This window comes from Panulirus ornatus, chromosome 19 (genome assembly GCF_036320965.1).
Source record: "Panulirus ornatus isolate Po-2019 chromosome 19, ASM3632096v1, whole genome shotgun sequence".
Classification (NCBI taxonomy): domain Eukaryota; kingdom Metazoa; phylum Arthropoda; class Malacostraca; order Decapoda; family Palinuridae; genus Panulirus; species Panulirus ornatus.
This window is the reverse complement of record NC_092242.1, coordinates 58,721,661-58,736,387: the sequence shown is the minus strand read 5'-3', so window position 1 is coordinate 58,736,387 and position 14,727 is coordinate 58,721,661. Positions and strand designations below refer to the sequence as shown.

Below are 14,727 nucleotides of genomic sequence, written 5' to 3'. Positions count from 1 at the left end.
GAACACTGTTTATACAAGAATTAACTGTACCTCTCTTCTTACCTGAAAATCCTCCAACAGCATATAGATTTCCATTCACAACAGCAACGCCAACATTGGCTCTGCAAGTGGTCATAGATGGCCCAGGCATCCAGCTATTACTCTCAGGATCATATACTTCTGTTGTGCAAAGACTTTGGGTCCCATCTGAGCCACCAATGACATGCAGTTTACCTAAAGGGATACAACAATTATACACATTCAGGTCTATCTGATGACTAAAGGCATCAAGTATAGAGAGAAGATTATGCTCTTCCTATGCTACAAGATGTTACCAATGAATTTTTGGCATATCTGTTTGTCATTTCCTGTGTAGCAAGGCAGTGCCAGGAACAGGGGCAGCCTCATTTGCTCACATCCACTTTCAAAGTGTCAAGGATAAGGCATCACAAAACCACAGCAAAGCCCCACATTTCCAGTTCATCTACCTTCTTCCCTTCCTTTGCAATTCAAGGCCCAAAACTCACTCCATAACACATTGCTGGAACCATTAAACCATCAAATACATCTAGCTCTGCCTTAATAGGCAAGGATGTTTCCTTCCACACATGTTTAATGTACCATGACCTTCACCCCTTCTACCATCCTGTGATTAACTTCACGCATCCATTTGGTTCTACATCCACTCCCAGGTACTTAAAGCATTCCACTTCCAAAATCTCCCCACTTAAGCACACAAAAACTGCCCTATATCTCCCCACTGCTGAATCTCATTACCTTACTTCTGTTAATATCTTTAAATACTTTCTTTTCCTAATTCTTCCAAAATCTGTAAATGGCTCTTGGAGTTTCTCTCTGGAGTCTGCCACATAGCCATATCAACAGGAAACAATAAATGAATCACCTCAAATGCACCCAACCTACAGCAAATTGCAGATTTTCTCCAAGACTTGCACAGTTACCTCCATCACCACCATGTCCATAAACATATTTAAACAGCCATGGTGTCATTACACAAACTTGAAGAAGACCCCAACTTCCCTGGGAATCATTCACCATTCCTCCCTTCCTAAATACATGTATACCTTGATTTCCCAGTAAACTCTTCTCAATGCTTTAAGTAACTTTCCACTTACTTGATATATCTTTAGGACCTTCTTTTAGGCATCTCTATCAACCTTATCAGATCCCTTCAAATCTAATGCCATATACAAGTCAATATTCTTCCCAAAGTATACCTTAAACATTATCACTCTGAAAGGAGGAACAGAATAGGAAACAAGAGTATTGCTTGAAGGCTTGGTCATCTGTTCCTGATACCTTGCTAAGAGAAGGAAGGTGGATAGACATAATACGATTTCCAAAATACATTCCTCAAATCAAACATCTAGTCCACACACCCACCACCTCCTTTGAAACCACAATGCTCTTCGCCAACCTCTGGATTACCACATTACCATACATCTTACCTGATGGACTTAACCTCTATCATTCAAGCATCACTCTTTGTACAAGATAAACCATTCACAGAGGGTTGCATGTTTGGGACACATTGCAAAGTAAATACACAATCCTTTACTTTAATCTCAATTTGAATACTTCATTTCTAAAGGAAAGGGTTTATCAATCATTAATCATAAAATTATTTGCTAGAAGGATTATTTACATGAACCTTTATGTTACTTCATCCAGTAGGACTTGTTAACTAATATATGCATTAAAATATATCTAAAGACAAGAGAGTCATTTCAAACTTACCTCTGAAAACTTCAGCTCCACATCCTCGCCTTGGAGTAGTCATAGGAGCTGCAAACCTCCAAACATCTGTTTTAGGGTCATATACCTCTACAGAATTGAGACAGTTCCATGAGTCACAGCCTCCAACAGCATAAACCTTGCCATTCAAAGTAGCCACTCCTGCCTGATATCGTCCTAAGTAGATCAAGATTCAGAGGAGTAAGCCATTGTAAAAACACTGCAGATGAATCTTTAAGAAAAATGCTATTCCATGCAATGAAAACTGAGAAATATTTTTCATCTTTTAGAATTTCATCATGAAATAATTTTGCATTCAGCAATATAAACTTGTGCCCATTACCAATAAAAGTATCAGCACATTAAACATCAAAAAAAATATTCTATTAACAAAAACCTTACCTATATTTAGAGGGGCAATGGTCGTCCACATATTAGTATCTGGATCATACATGTCACACTGCTTTATGCCATACTGACCATTCCATCCACCTATACAGAAGACCTTACCATCAACATTGCACACACCTATAGGGAAAACAGAAAAGCAAACATAGTCACAAGGAAAATACAACTCTAACGACTGTACCTTACAACAAAGCATATCAATGAGATCTACCATAATAGACTGTCAGTTTGCCATAAATTTCTGAGCATACCCACAGTGGCAAAAATTACAGTGATGAAAAGAGCCTGGGAATATAGTAAAAAACAAAGTGTATCTATGATAACCATGAAACATTATGAATTCAAATATTGGTTTACTACTGCAGTTTGTTTTACAACTGTAAAAAAGAATGTTTTGTATTCAGTTTCAATGCATGAGTGCTGTATAATATTTCAACTTGAATCTTATGTTAAAACAATTTCTAACAATGAAAGAAATAAGAATAAGCCTGGCCCAATATGTTCTATGCTTCTGTGATCACTATTCTTCAATATAAAAACAAATAAGCAGCTAAAAAACATATCTAAAGTAAAAGTCCCAAGCTCTTCAAAGATAACTATCATATGAAATGCTTTGATGATCTTAGAAAAGAAAGACTATAACTTGAAAACAATGCTCAGAAATTTCTGCAACACTGAATAGGACCCATTCAGATCATTGTAGACAATGTAAACTTCTGCATGATATCCCATAAAAGATAATCATTTCATTCAATTCTGATGCAAATCCAATAGGTAAAATAAATGTATGTAAGGTCTGTATTAACTTCTGGTTGAACTGTTTGACTCTTTGTGAGACACATGCAGACAGAAACATATTAGAATGGATCCTATACTGAAACTGAGATGGACAGCACTGTTCAAAAGTTTTGTTATCTTCAGTCACAGCCACCTTGACTATAATGGGAAAAAAAAAATATCAGAAATTGCTATAAACACAATTCAGAATATGATTACAGTACTAAGTACAGTATATCACGATCTGTTTATATTGCTGTTCAATGAAGCAACTAACAAAACTCCTGAGGACAGCTTACCATACACAGGTAAACAAAAACAGCAATCTATACAAAAAAGGGGACTGACTCCTCTGGCTTGGCATCCAGGCATCCAGTTGTGAGCGCGTCACAGGATATGTCTCCCATCTGGAAAAACATATCGAGATCTCATGAAATATGTGAAGATTAGCAAGATTAGGTCATGAAATTCCTGCACAAGTGCTTGGTGAGCAAAACTATAATGTATCCTTTCGGTTACTTACCGATGTAGCAAAACAAAGAGCCAAAAGGTTACTCTCCAAGTGTTGTGATGAGCACCGCCCCTCCAACAGCTTTATCTTACACTTGCCTCGAAAGTTCAGGTCAAGAAATGGGCACATGAACATCTGGAAAAGTGGCTTGTGAATCTGCCTGTATTTTGGTCAAATGACAGATGATCATAGCCAGGACAAAAAATTGTTCTGTGCCCCTTTCCTTCCTGTATCTAGCAAGTTGAGAGTCCATGATAGCGACTGTCCTGTTGGAGAGAGAGAGGGAGATATCTGTTAATGGCTAAAAGTCAAGGTTACTCACGTGTTTGCCTAGTTGAGAGAGCTTCAGGAGGTTATTGTGCTAATCTTACAAAATTGGTATGATAGAGCTACTTGCCTTCATGACACTACTCCCTTTGTACAATCTCCATTTCATTCCTGGAAGCTCTTTTCAGCTTGCCTGCAAAACAGCAGAAGAGTAAATGAGTAGAAATCAACAGTATAAACTCAGTTGTCTCACCAGTGTTGGAGCGAGCCAAAGGTAGAGGTGCCACACTGATCCATTTCTTGGAGTTTTCCTCAAGAACCTCTACATTACTGAGCTCCCTAGAGCCATCACAACCACCAATAGCATATGCTTTTCCATTCAGAACAGTCAAGTCGAACCGTCCACGACCCTGACGCATAGGAGGTTGTGTAGTCCAGGTGTTCGTCTCTGGACTGTATTCTTCAACAGTTCGTAGACACTCACCACGATCGTACCCACCACAAACCAGAAGATGACCATTGAGATTCCCTGTGCCTGTAGCACATTTTGGAGATGACATGTGAGGAATAACGGTGTAGAAATCAACTTTTTCCACTGAGGCAGGACGGGACGAGATTGGAGTAGAAGTAGGGGAAGAACTGTCCATCTTACGTTGTACTGACATTACAGCAACCGATCCCTTCAGTGTTACTACAGCCACCCATGAAATCTCTGGAAGAATATCAAAATGTAAAAATTACCTTCAATACAAAATTTCTGCCATCCTTAAAGTTCTACAGAAAAAATAAGCAAACTGGAAAGAAAATTACCTACAAGGTTTTCTGTAATAAAGGAATGCTCTTGGGAAGAAGGTGCACTTCATCAAAAAACACATGTTTTGAAATGCTTGTAGTATTCAATGAATGAAAATTTTGTAGTCATCCATACTGTTTTGGAAAACTTTCCTATTTAGTTGTAAAGACCAATAACTCCATAACTTTTCCTTCAAAAATGGAAGAGCACCTCCTATCAAACAAACAATATCTTACCCCAGGTGTTTTAACTGGCAAGATGATGAAGTCTATGATGATATCATACAACATAAAATGAATTATGCTATCAAATGATCAGTACATAACCACTGTATGACACGTGGTTAACAAAATATGTGAAAACGGAGGAAGGTGTGGGTACATGAATGTTAAAAGACACGAAACCGGGCAACATATAAAAGGATAATAATGAATTATCTTTGTGGCAGCATGATAAAAGAAAAATTACTAGCATTTTCTGGATCTATGGGCATATCTAATTTAGCACATCAAACAATTCTCCATAAGTCATTCAATATTTCAACTAAGAGCATATCAAATCAGTCATGTGCAGCTAACAACAGCTTATACTAATTATCCACTGTAATTATCATGTGGATAATAACTAAACTTCATAAAACATTATTAAGACAAAATGTAAATACTGCAATCTATTACCTATCAATCTACTGTATATCTCTGATCCCTGCTCCCATCTGGAACTCCCTCAAAGGGGTGGCCACTGCAATAAAGTCTCCAGAACTAGTGAATTCCTGTGTTGCTTTTTAGCCTTTAGCACCTCAACTTTAACAGGCCTCTGGTAGAGGGTAACCCTAGAGCAGTGTTTGCAGAAGTTCCTACTGAATAACGTTTCAACCAACTGCTTCTACCTAACATGTCTAGCTAATGTTCCTGCCTAACATTCAAGCCAACTACATCCCCCTAATGCTCCTGTCTAATGTTCCTGACAACTACTTCCACTCCTGCCTAATGTCCATACCTAATACTTTTATCACTCACCAGAAACTTGAGAGTGGGCAATTAGTTTCCAATCGGAATCTTGTTCTGAGTCATCTTTGTCAGAGATACTACGAGAATACAACATCAGACGGGGCTTGACTGGCTGTGGTGTTGTTGATTTTCTTCGTACCTGTCATAAGCAACCACATTACACTTTCTGACAACCATGTTGCATTTATATATAAATCTAAAAGCAATGAAATTCTATCTGAAAGATCAATGATGTACTAGTGAGCTTTTTAAGATACTTTAATTTTGTCCAATAATGTATAAAGAACTACCATATACAGTAACAGTGGATGGGATTTTCTCAACAGCTTGATAATATGGTGAAACTTGGGATTTCCCTACACTCTCACCTCCTTGTAGTAAAAGCAGTGAAAACAATACATTGCATAGTTTACTATAAAAATTACATACATCTGACTTCATCTCCAACATTGCACAGGATATCTTATGCTAAAATTCTCCAAACATGTCAAGCTACTTATCTATAAATATTCATTTTTATTCTATTTGTCGCTGTCTCCCGCGTTAGTGAGGTAGCGCAAGGAAACAGACGAAAGAATGGCCCAACCCACCCACATACACATGTATATACATACACGTCCACACACGCAAATATACATACCTATACATCTCAATGTATACATATATATACACACACAGACATATAAATATATACACATGTACATAATTCATACTGTCTGCCTCTATTCATTCCCATCGCCACCCTGCCACACATGTAATAACAACCCCCTCCCCCCTCATGTGCGCGAAGTAGCGCTAGGAAGACAACAAAGGCCCCATTCGTTCACACTCGGGCTCTAGCTGTCACGTTTTACCCCAGACACTTCACATGCCCTGGTTCAATCCATTGACAGCACGTAGACCGCGGTATACCACATCGTTCCAATTCACTCTATTCCTTGCACGCCTTTCACCCTCCTGCATGTTCTGGCCCCGATCACTCAAAATCTTTTTCACTCCATCTTTCCACCTCCAATTTGGTCTCCCACTTCTCATTCCCTCCACCTCTGACACATATATCCTCTTTGTCAATCTTTCCTCACTCATTCTCTCCATGTGACCAAATGATTTCAAAACACCCTCTTCTGCTTTGTCAACCACACTCTCTTTATTACCACACATTTCTCTTACCCTATTATTACTTACTCAATCAAACCACCTCACACCACATACTGTCCTCAAACATCTCATTTTCAGCACATCCTACCTCCTCCACACAACTCTATCTTTAGCCCACACCTCGCAACCATATAACATTGTTGGAACCACTATTCCTTCAAACACACCCATTTTTGCTTTCTGAGATAATGTTCTCGACTTCCACACATTCTTCAATGCTCCCAGAACTCTCGCCCCCTTCCCCAACCTATGATTCACTTCCACTTCCATGGTTCCATCCGCTGCCAAATCCACTCCCTGATATCTAAAACACTTCACTTCCTCCAGTTTTTCTCCATTTAAACATACCTCCCAATTGACTTGTCCCTCAACCCTACTGTACCTAATAGCCTTGCTCTTATTCACATTTACTCTTAGCTTTCTTCTTTCACACACTTTACCAAACTCAGTCACCAGCTTCTGCAGTTTCTCATACGAATCAGCCACCAGCACTGTATCGTCAGCGGACAACAACTGACTCACTTCCCAAGCTCTCTCATCCACAAAAGACTGCATACTTGCCCCTCTTTCCAAAACTCTTGCATTCACCTCCCTAACAACCCCATCCATAAACAAATTAAACAACCATGGAGATATCACACACCCCTGCCGCAAACCTACATTCACTGAGAACCAATCACTTTCCTCTCTTCCTACACATACACATGCCTTACATCCTTGATAAAAACTTTCCACTGCTTCTAACAACTTGCCTCCCACACCATATATTCTTAATACCTTCCAGAGAGCATCTCTATCAACTCTATCATATGCCTTCTCCAGATCCATAAATGCTACATGCAAATCCATTTGCTTTTCTAAGTATTTCTCACAAACATTCTTCAAAGCAAACACCTGATCCACACATCCTCTACCACTTCTGAAACCACACTGCTCTTCCCCAATCTGATGCTCTGTACATGCCTTCACCCTCTCAATCAATACCCTCCCATATAATATACCAGGAATACTCAACAAACTTATACCTCTGTAATTTAAGCACTCACTCTTATCCCCTTTGCCTTTGTACAATGGCACTATGCACGCATTCCACCAATCCTCAGGCACCTCACCATGAGTCATACATACATTAAATAACCTTACCAACCAGTCAACAATACAGTCACCCCCTTTTTTAATAAATTCCACTGCAATACCATCCAAACCTGCTGCCTTGCCGACTTTCATCTTCCGCAAAGCTTTTACTACCTCTTCTCTGTTTACCAAATCATTTTCCCTAACCCTCTCACTTTGCACACCACCTCGACCAAAACACCCTATATCTGCCACTCTATCATCAAACACATTCAACAAACCTTCAAAATACTCACTCCATCTCCTTCTCACATCACCACTACTTGTTATCACCTCCCCATTTGCGCCCTTCACTGAAGTTCCCATTTGCTCCCTTGTCTTACGCACTTTATTTACCTCCTTCCAGAACATCTTTTTATTCTCCCTAAAATTTAATGATACTCTCTCACCCCAACTCTCATTTGCCCTTTTTTTCACCTCTTGCACCTTTCTCTTGACCTCCTGTCTCTTTCTTTTATACATCTCCCACTCAATTGCATTTTTCCCCTGCAAAAATTGTCCAAATGCCTCGCAATGTTGTATGGTTGCGAGGCGTGGGCTATGGATAGAGTTGTGCGTAGGAGGATGGATGTGCTGGAAATGAGATGTTTGAGGACAATGTGTGGTGTGAGGTGGTTTGATCGAGTAAGTAACGTAAGGGTAAGAGAGATGTGTGGAAATAAAAAGAGCATGGTTGAGAGAGCAGAAGAGGGTGTTTTGAAATGGTTTGGGCACATGGAGAGAATGAGTGAGGAAAGATTGACCAAGAGGATATATGTGTCGGAGGTGGAGGGAACGAGGAGAAGAGGGAGACCAAATTGGAAGTGGAAAGATGGAGTGAAAAAGATTTTGTGTGATCGGGGCCTGAACATGCAGGAGGGTGAAAGGAGGGCAAGGAATAGAGTGAATTGGAGCGATGTGGTATACAGGGGTTGACGTGCTGTCAGTGGATTGAATCAAGGCATGTGAAGCGTCTGGGGTAAACCATGGAAAGCTGTGTAGGTATGTATATTTGCGTGTGTGGACGTGTGTATGTACATGTGTATGGGGGGGGGGGGGTTGGGCCATTTCTTTTGTCTGTTTCCTTGCGCTACCTCACAAACGCGGGAGACAGCGACAAAGTATAAAAAAAAAAAAAAAAAAAAAAAAAAAAAAATATATATATATATATATATATATATATATATATATATATATATTCTTTTTCTTTTCATACTATTCGCCATTTCCCGCGATAGCGAGGTAGCGTTAAGAACAGAGGACTGGGCCTTTGAGGGAATATCCTCACCTGGCCCTCTTCTCTGTTCCTTCTTTTGGAAAATTAAAAAAAAAAGAGAAGGGAGGATTTCCAGCCCCCCGCTCCCTTCCCTTTTAGTCGCCTTCTACGACACGCAGGGAATACGTGGGAAGTATTCTTTCTCCCCTATCCCTATAGTAACCTTTATATAGCACACCTCCAGTAAATAGCAGGATAGCTTAAACAGAACACATTCGAAACAATAGGATCTCTATTAATTTCTCCAAAGTCCTCCTCCATCAAGATGCTCCATTCATACCTGCTACACCTCATTCTGTCCTGTTTTACCTGTGAGTGGCCCCTAAATTTTTTCTTACCCTAATTCAAGCTTAATCTTTTAGACATTCTCTCCATACATCTATAGTACAGATTATACCATTTCAATGATCTATTCATTTCACACTATTTTCATGCTATCTTATCCCCTCTGATTGCTCAGTTCTTACTGCATTTAATCTTTAAATTATTCATCTAGTTCTCAGAAAATCCATCACAGCTCTTGACATTTAGAAAAGATCCAACTGTCATTACTATCAACTGATGTAGGTTGTTTCAATTCTTATATGAAACATTCTGCTCTTGATGGCTATTTCTTTTCTTTGAACTACTCCCCTTGAAGCTCTTACAACATACCTGCATTTCAATAGTCCCTCTTGTATGTTAGTTTTCATTCTAACACCCTTGATGGCAATAAACTATCAAAATATTCAAACTCTAAAGGCACCCTTTTTATCTAATCATAGTTTCCATACTGTTAAGACATCCACCTTCCTTTTATTTGCTTTTGCATTCCATTTTCTTTTAATTTTCTCAAAAACAATCACCCTTTTTAACAGTCTCAAATTTTTTTTTCACAATTGCACATCCTTGTGGTAATGCAGTACTTATAAGAGTATCATTTCAGGCATTCAGCATGATTGAACAAGCCCATCATAGGCAAAAAATACTTTTTTATGATATAATAATCATCTAGCCTCATTCTATCAAATAACAATGCACTAAAATGACTGGCTCATCACTCTTCCACTGCACTTTCAATAGTTTTAAGGTGGATGACTGACCGTACACTTGGTCTAGAAAATGCAGATATTGACAGTGTAACAACACCGAGCCTAACTGAGACAAAAACCAAAAAGCATCATGATAGGAGGCTTGAGACTCACAGTCAGCAAGCATCATACCAAGACTCCCTTGCTAGTCTTGTATTTTCTTGCATGTGCTCTACTTTTGCTTAACACTTTTATTAATAATTTAGCAGTAGTGGCGTGCAAAATGGGCCAAATAACAATAAAAAATGCATCCTTGTGTATCAGGATACTGCAAAAAGGAAAGGGAAATGTATGGCAGTAGAAAAGTGTGGAATCAAACAGGATAACATGGCTGTCTAGTCATCATTATTATACGGGGATAGGGGACTGTGATTTTGGTGCATTACACAAGACAGCTAGAGAATAAATGCGAGTGAATAAGGTATTTCTTTATCTGCTCCTGGTACTACCTTGCTAATGAGGGAACCAGCAAGCAAGTAGGAAGTAAGAAAAGCAGATTATTATAATTTTTCTTTTTCATACTTCTTTGCCATTTCTCATGTTAGCAAGGTAGCACTAGTAACAGATGAAGAAAGGGCCCCATACACTCTTAACCATTCTCTAGCTGTCCTGTGTATGGCACCAAAGCCACAGCCCCCATCCATATCCAGACCCAACAGACACAGAACTTTTCGTGGTTTCCCTAACTGCTTCATACTCCTTGGTTCAGTCCACTGACAGCACGTCAAGCCAGGTATACCACATCGCTCTAATTCACTCTATCAATTGCACAGCTTTCCCCCTCCTGCACGTTTAGATACCAAACACTCAAAATAATTTTCATTCCATCCTTCTATCTCCAGTTTGCTCTTGCTCTTCACCTTTTTCCTTCCACTTCTGATACATAAATCCTCTTTGTCAACCTCTCCTTACTCATTCTCTGTGTGTGTCTAACCCATTTTGGCACACCCTCTCCAGCTCTAACCACTCTCTTCTTATTACCACACCTCTCTCTTACCCTTATGTCATTTACTCAATCAAACCACCTCACAAAATTTACTGTCTTCAAACATATAATTTCTATCATATCATATCCACCCTCCTCAGCATATTCTCATCTACAGATCATATCTCACATCCATACAACATTGAGGACTACTAGACCTTCAAATACACCCATTTTCACTCTCACAGATAACCTCTCTACACATTCCTTAATGCTCCCAAAACCTTTGCCCATTTACCCACCCTATGATCCACTTCCACTTCCATGAATCCTTTTGCTGCCATGTCCACTCCCAGGTATCTAAAACACTCCACTTCCATCAAATTTTCTCTCTTCAAACTTACATCCCATCTAACCTGTACCTCCACCCTGATAACCTTAATACCCTTCCATTTGTTCATAACTGCTCTTAGTTCCCTCCTTTCTTACACTTCCAAACTCTGATACCAACTTCTGCAGTCTCAAACTCGAATCTGCTACCAGTGCTGAGCCATCAGCTAGCAACTTCCTCACTTCCTAGGCCCCCTTGCCTCTTAAATACTACATACTTGCACCTCTGCAAGACCTTTGCATTTACCTCCCTCACCACCCCATCTGCAATGGAGATATCACACACCCCTGCTGCAGACCCTCATCTGAAACCACTCACCCTCCTCACTACATAACTGCACACACTTTAAACTGATAAAAACTTCTCACTGCTTCCAGTAGCTTTCCTCCCACACCATATATTCATAAGACCATCAAGTAAACGTCTTTATCAACCCTAACATATGCTTTATCCAGATCTATAAGTGCTGAATATAATTCCTTCTGTTTCTTTAGGTATTTCTCACACAAATTCTTTAAAGCAATTATTTAATCCACATACTCTCTATCACACCTGAAACCACAGTCTTCCTCCCAAATCTGATGCTCTGTATATGCATTCTCCCTCTCAATCATCACATCCCCATATAACTAATCATGTACAATATACAAACCTTTGTCCTTCTTGCCTTTATATAATGGCACCTAATGGCACCATATTTGTAATCCACCAATCCTCAGGCACCTCAACATGAATCATACATACAATGAAAATCCTAACTAACCAATTTAAGCACAATCATCCCCTTTCTTAAGAAATTCAACCGCAGTGCCACCCACTCCAGCCGCCTTGCCACATTTTATCTTACACAAGACTTTCAACACCTCCTTTCATGACTCACTTTGCATATCTCCCTGAACTCTAAACACCATACAATCAACATTTCAATGCAGCAACTCTTCTTTCTTTATTCTGGAACTATGGTAATCACTTGAAATTAAGAAAACTTATGTTTTACTTTCCAATCAAACAATAATAAGTGTGTACTGTTTCTGGGAATAAAATCTACCTCAGAAATACTGTAAAAGCTTACAAAAATTCACATATACTCTTTCTGGCAATACCATTCAATTTCATTATTCCTTCTTTGCAAACTCAATATTCCAACTTGATTTACCTTGATACTGGTTTGAGAGAGTTTTCTAGACATCTTCTTGTAGTCTTGAACGATGTCTGAATCATTGAGGTCACCTGACTGGATATCAGCACAGTCATGTAGCGAATTGTCAATATTCAGGTACAGCATATGTTTCTGGGTGGAAAAAAATAAATTGATTGAACAGGCAATATTCATAATTTGCAGAAAAATGTGAATGCATTACATAGAGAAAGAATTTAATAAGTTGATATATTAACAAACAGGGCATGGTGACAACAAAAATGTAAGGAAAACACTTGAAAAGCAAAATATAAGAGATACCTAAAACCAGACAGCAGGTCACCAAAATCAATGAAACAGAGACCAGATACATAAAAGCAGCATACATGAGTAATAAAGATAGACTGGCTGTAGCTGGGAGAAAACTTACGTTCAAGGACTGCACCTGATATCAATGTATTACAGTAGACAAGATCAAATTTACTGAGGAGATGGAATAAAATCTACTATAAAAAACTGCATGAAAGGAAAGAAGGACGGGACTTTGTCCTTCTACTAACAGGAAACCTAAAGTTTCAGGAAGTATTCATATATCTCATAGTGGGAAAAGTAACTGAAGAAAACAGTTGCACAGCTTTTTTTCATAGTATACAATCCTACAACATCTGGTAAACCAAAACAAATATCACATGTATGAGAGAGCTGAAGAGGGTATGCTGAAATTGGTTTGAACATACGAAGATGACAGAAGAAAGGATGCCTATGAGGGCATGCAGTCTGTTGGGGATAATAGGGCCAGGGAAGTGAGTCAGTGGTTGTTTGCTGATGATACAGCTCTAGAGGCTAATTCGAGTTAGAAACTGCAGAAGTTGGTGACTGAGTTTGGAAAAGAGTGTGAAAGGAGAACGTTGAGAGTAAATGTGAATAAGACCATGGTTATTAGGTTCAGTAGGGTTGAGGGACAAGTTAATTGGTATGTAAGTTTGAATTGAGAAAAATTGGAGGAGGACGTGTTTTAGATATCTGGGAGTGGGCTCAGCAGTGAATGGAACCATGGAATCAGAAACGAGCCACAGATGGGGGAGGGAGTGACAGTTCAGGGAGTGATGAAGAATGTGTGGAAGGAGAGAATGTTATCTTGGAGAGCAAAATTGGGTATGTTTAAAGGAATAGTAGTTCCAACAGTGTTATATGGTTGCGAGACATGGGATAAGATAGGGTTGTATGGAGGAGGGTGGATGTGTTGGAAATGAAGTGTTGGAGGACAATATGTGGTGTGAGGTGGTTTGATCAAGTAATTAAAGGGTAAGAGAGATGTGTGCTAATAAAGTATGTGGTTGAGAGAGCAGATGAGGGTGTGTTGAAATGGTTTGGATATATGGAGAGCATGAGTGAGGAAAGACTGACAAAGGGGATATATGTGTCAGAGGTGGAAGGAACAAGGAGAAGTGGGAGACCATACTGGAGGTGGAAGGATGGAGTGAAAAAGATTTTGAGCGATCAGGGCCTGTGCATACAGGAGGGTGAGAGGCATGCAAAGAACAGAGTGAACTGGAATGATGTGGTATAGCGGGGTTGACATGCTGCAAATGGATTGAACCACGGCATGTGAACATATGGGGTAAACCATGGAAAGGCCTGTGGGGCCTGGATGTAGATAGGGAGCTGTGGTTTCAGTGCATTATGCATAACAGATAGAGATTGAGTGTGAATGAATGTGGTATTTTTTGTCTGTTTTCCTGCTACCCCCTTGCTGAAGCAGGGGGTAGCAATGCTGTTTCCTGTGGGGTGGGGTTACGTCGGGAATAGATGAAGGCAACCAAGTATGAATATGTATATGTGTACATATGTATATGTTATATGGCTGCGAGGCGAGGGCTATAGATAGAGTTGTGCGGAGGAGGGTGGATGTGTTGGAAATGAAGTGTTGGAGGACAATATGTGGTGTGAGGTGGTTTGATCAAGTAAGTAATTAAAAGGTAAGAGAGATGTGTGGTAATAAAGTATGTGGTTGAGAGAGCAGATGAGGGTGTGATGAAATGGTTTGGATATATAGAGAGCATGAGTGAGGAAAGACTGACAAAGGGGATATATGTGTCAGAGGTGGAAGGAACAAGAAGTGGGAGACCAAATTGGAGGTGGAGGGATGGAGTGAA

The 14,727-nt window shown here is 39.5% G+C and overlaps 1 protein-coding gene across 1 annotated transcript in view; it reads right to left on the bottom strand.

The window, feature by feature from the left end:
* Nucleotides 1-14,727, bottom strand: part of LOC139755547 (influenza virus NS1A-binding protein-like) — a 57,624-nt gene that overhangs the window by 4,711 nt on the left and 38,186 nt on the right. Inside the window, exons 7-12 of the mRNA XM_071673981.1 lie at nucleotides 12,590-12,724; nucleotides 5,510-5,639; nucleotides 3,951-4,409; nucleotides 2,137-2,262; nucleotides 1,738-1,911; nucleotides 43-213 (exon numbers count right to left, since the gene is read on the bottom strand). Of these exons, the coding sequence (XP_071530082.1) occupies nucleotides 43-213; nucleotides 1,738-1,911; nucleotides 2,137-2,262; nucleotides 3,951-4,409; nucleotides 5,510-5,639; nucleotides 12,590-12,724 (1,195 nt within the window). The remainder of the gene's footprint in view (nucleotides 1-42; nucleotides 214-1,737; nucleotides 1,912-2,136; nucleotides 2,263-3,950; nucleotides 4,410-5,509; nucleotides 5,640-12,589; nucleotides 12,725-14,727) is intronic.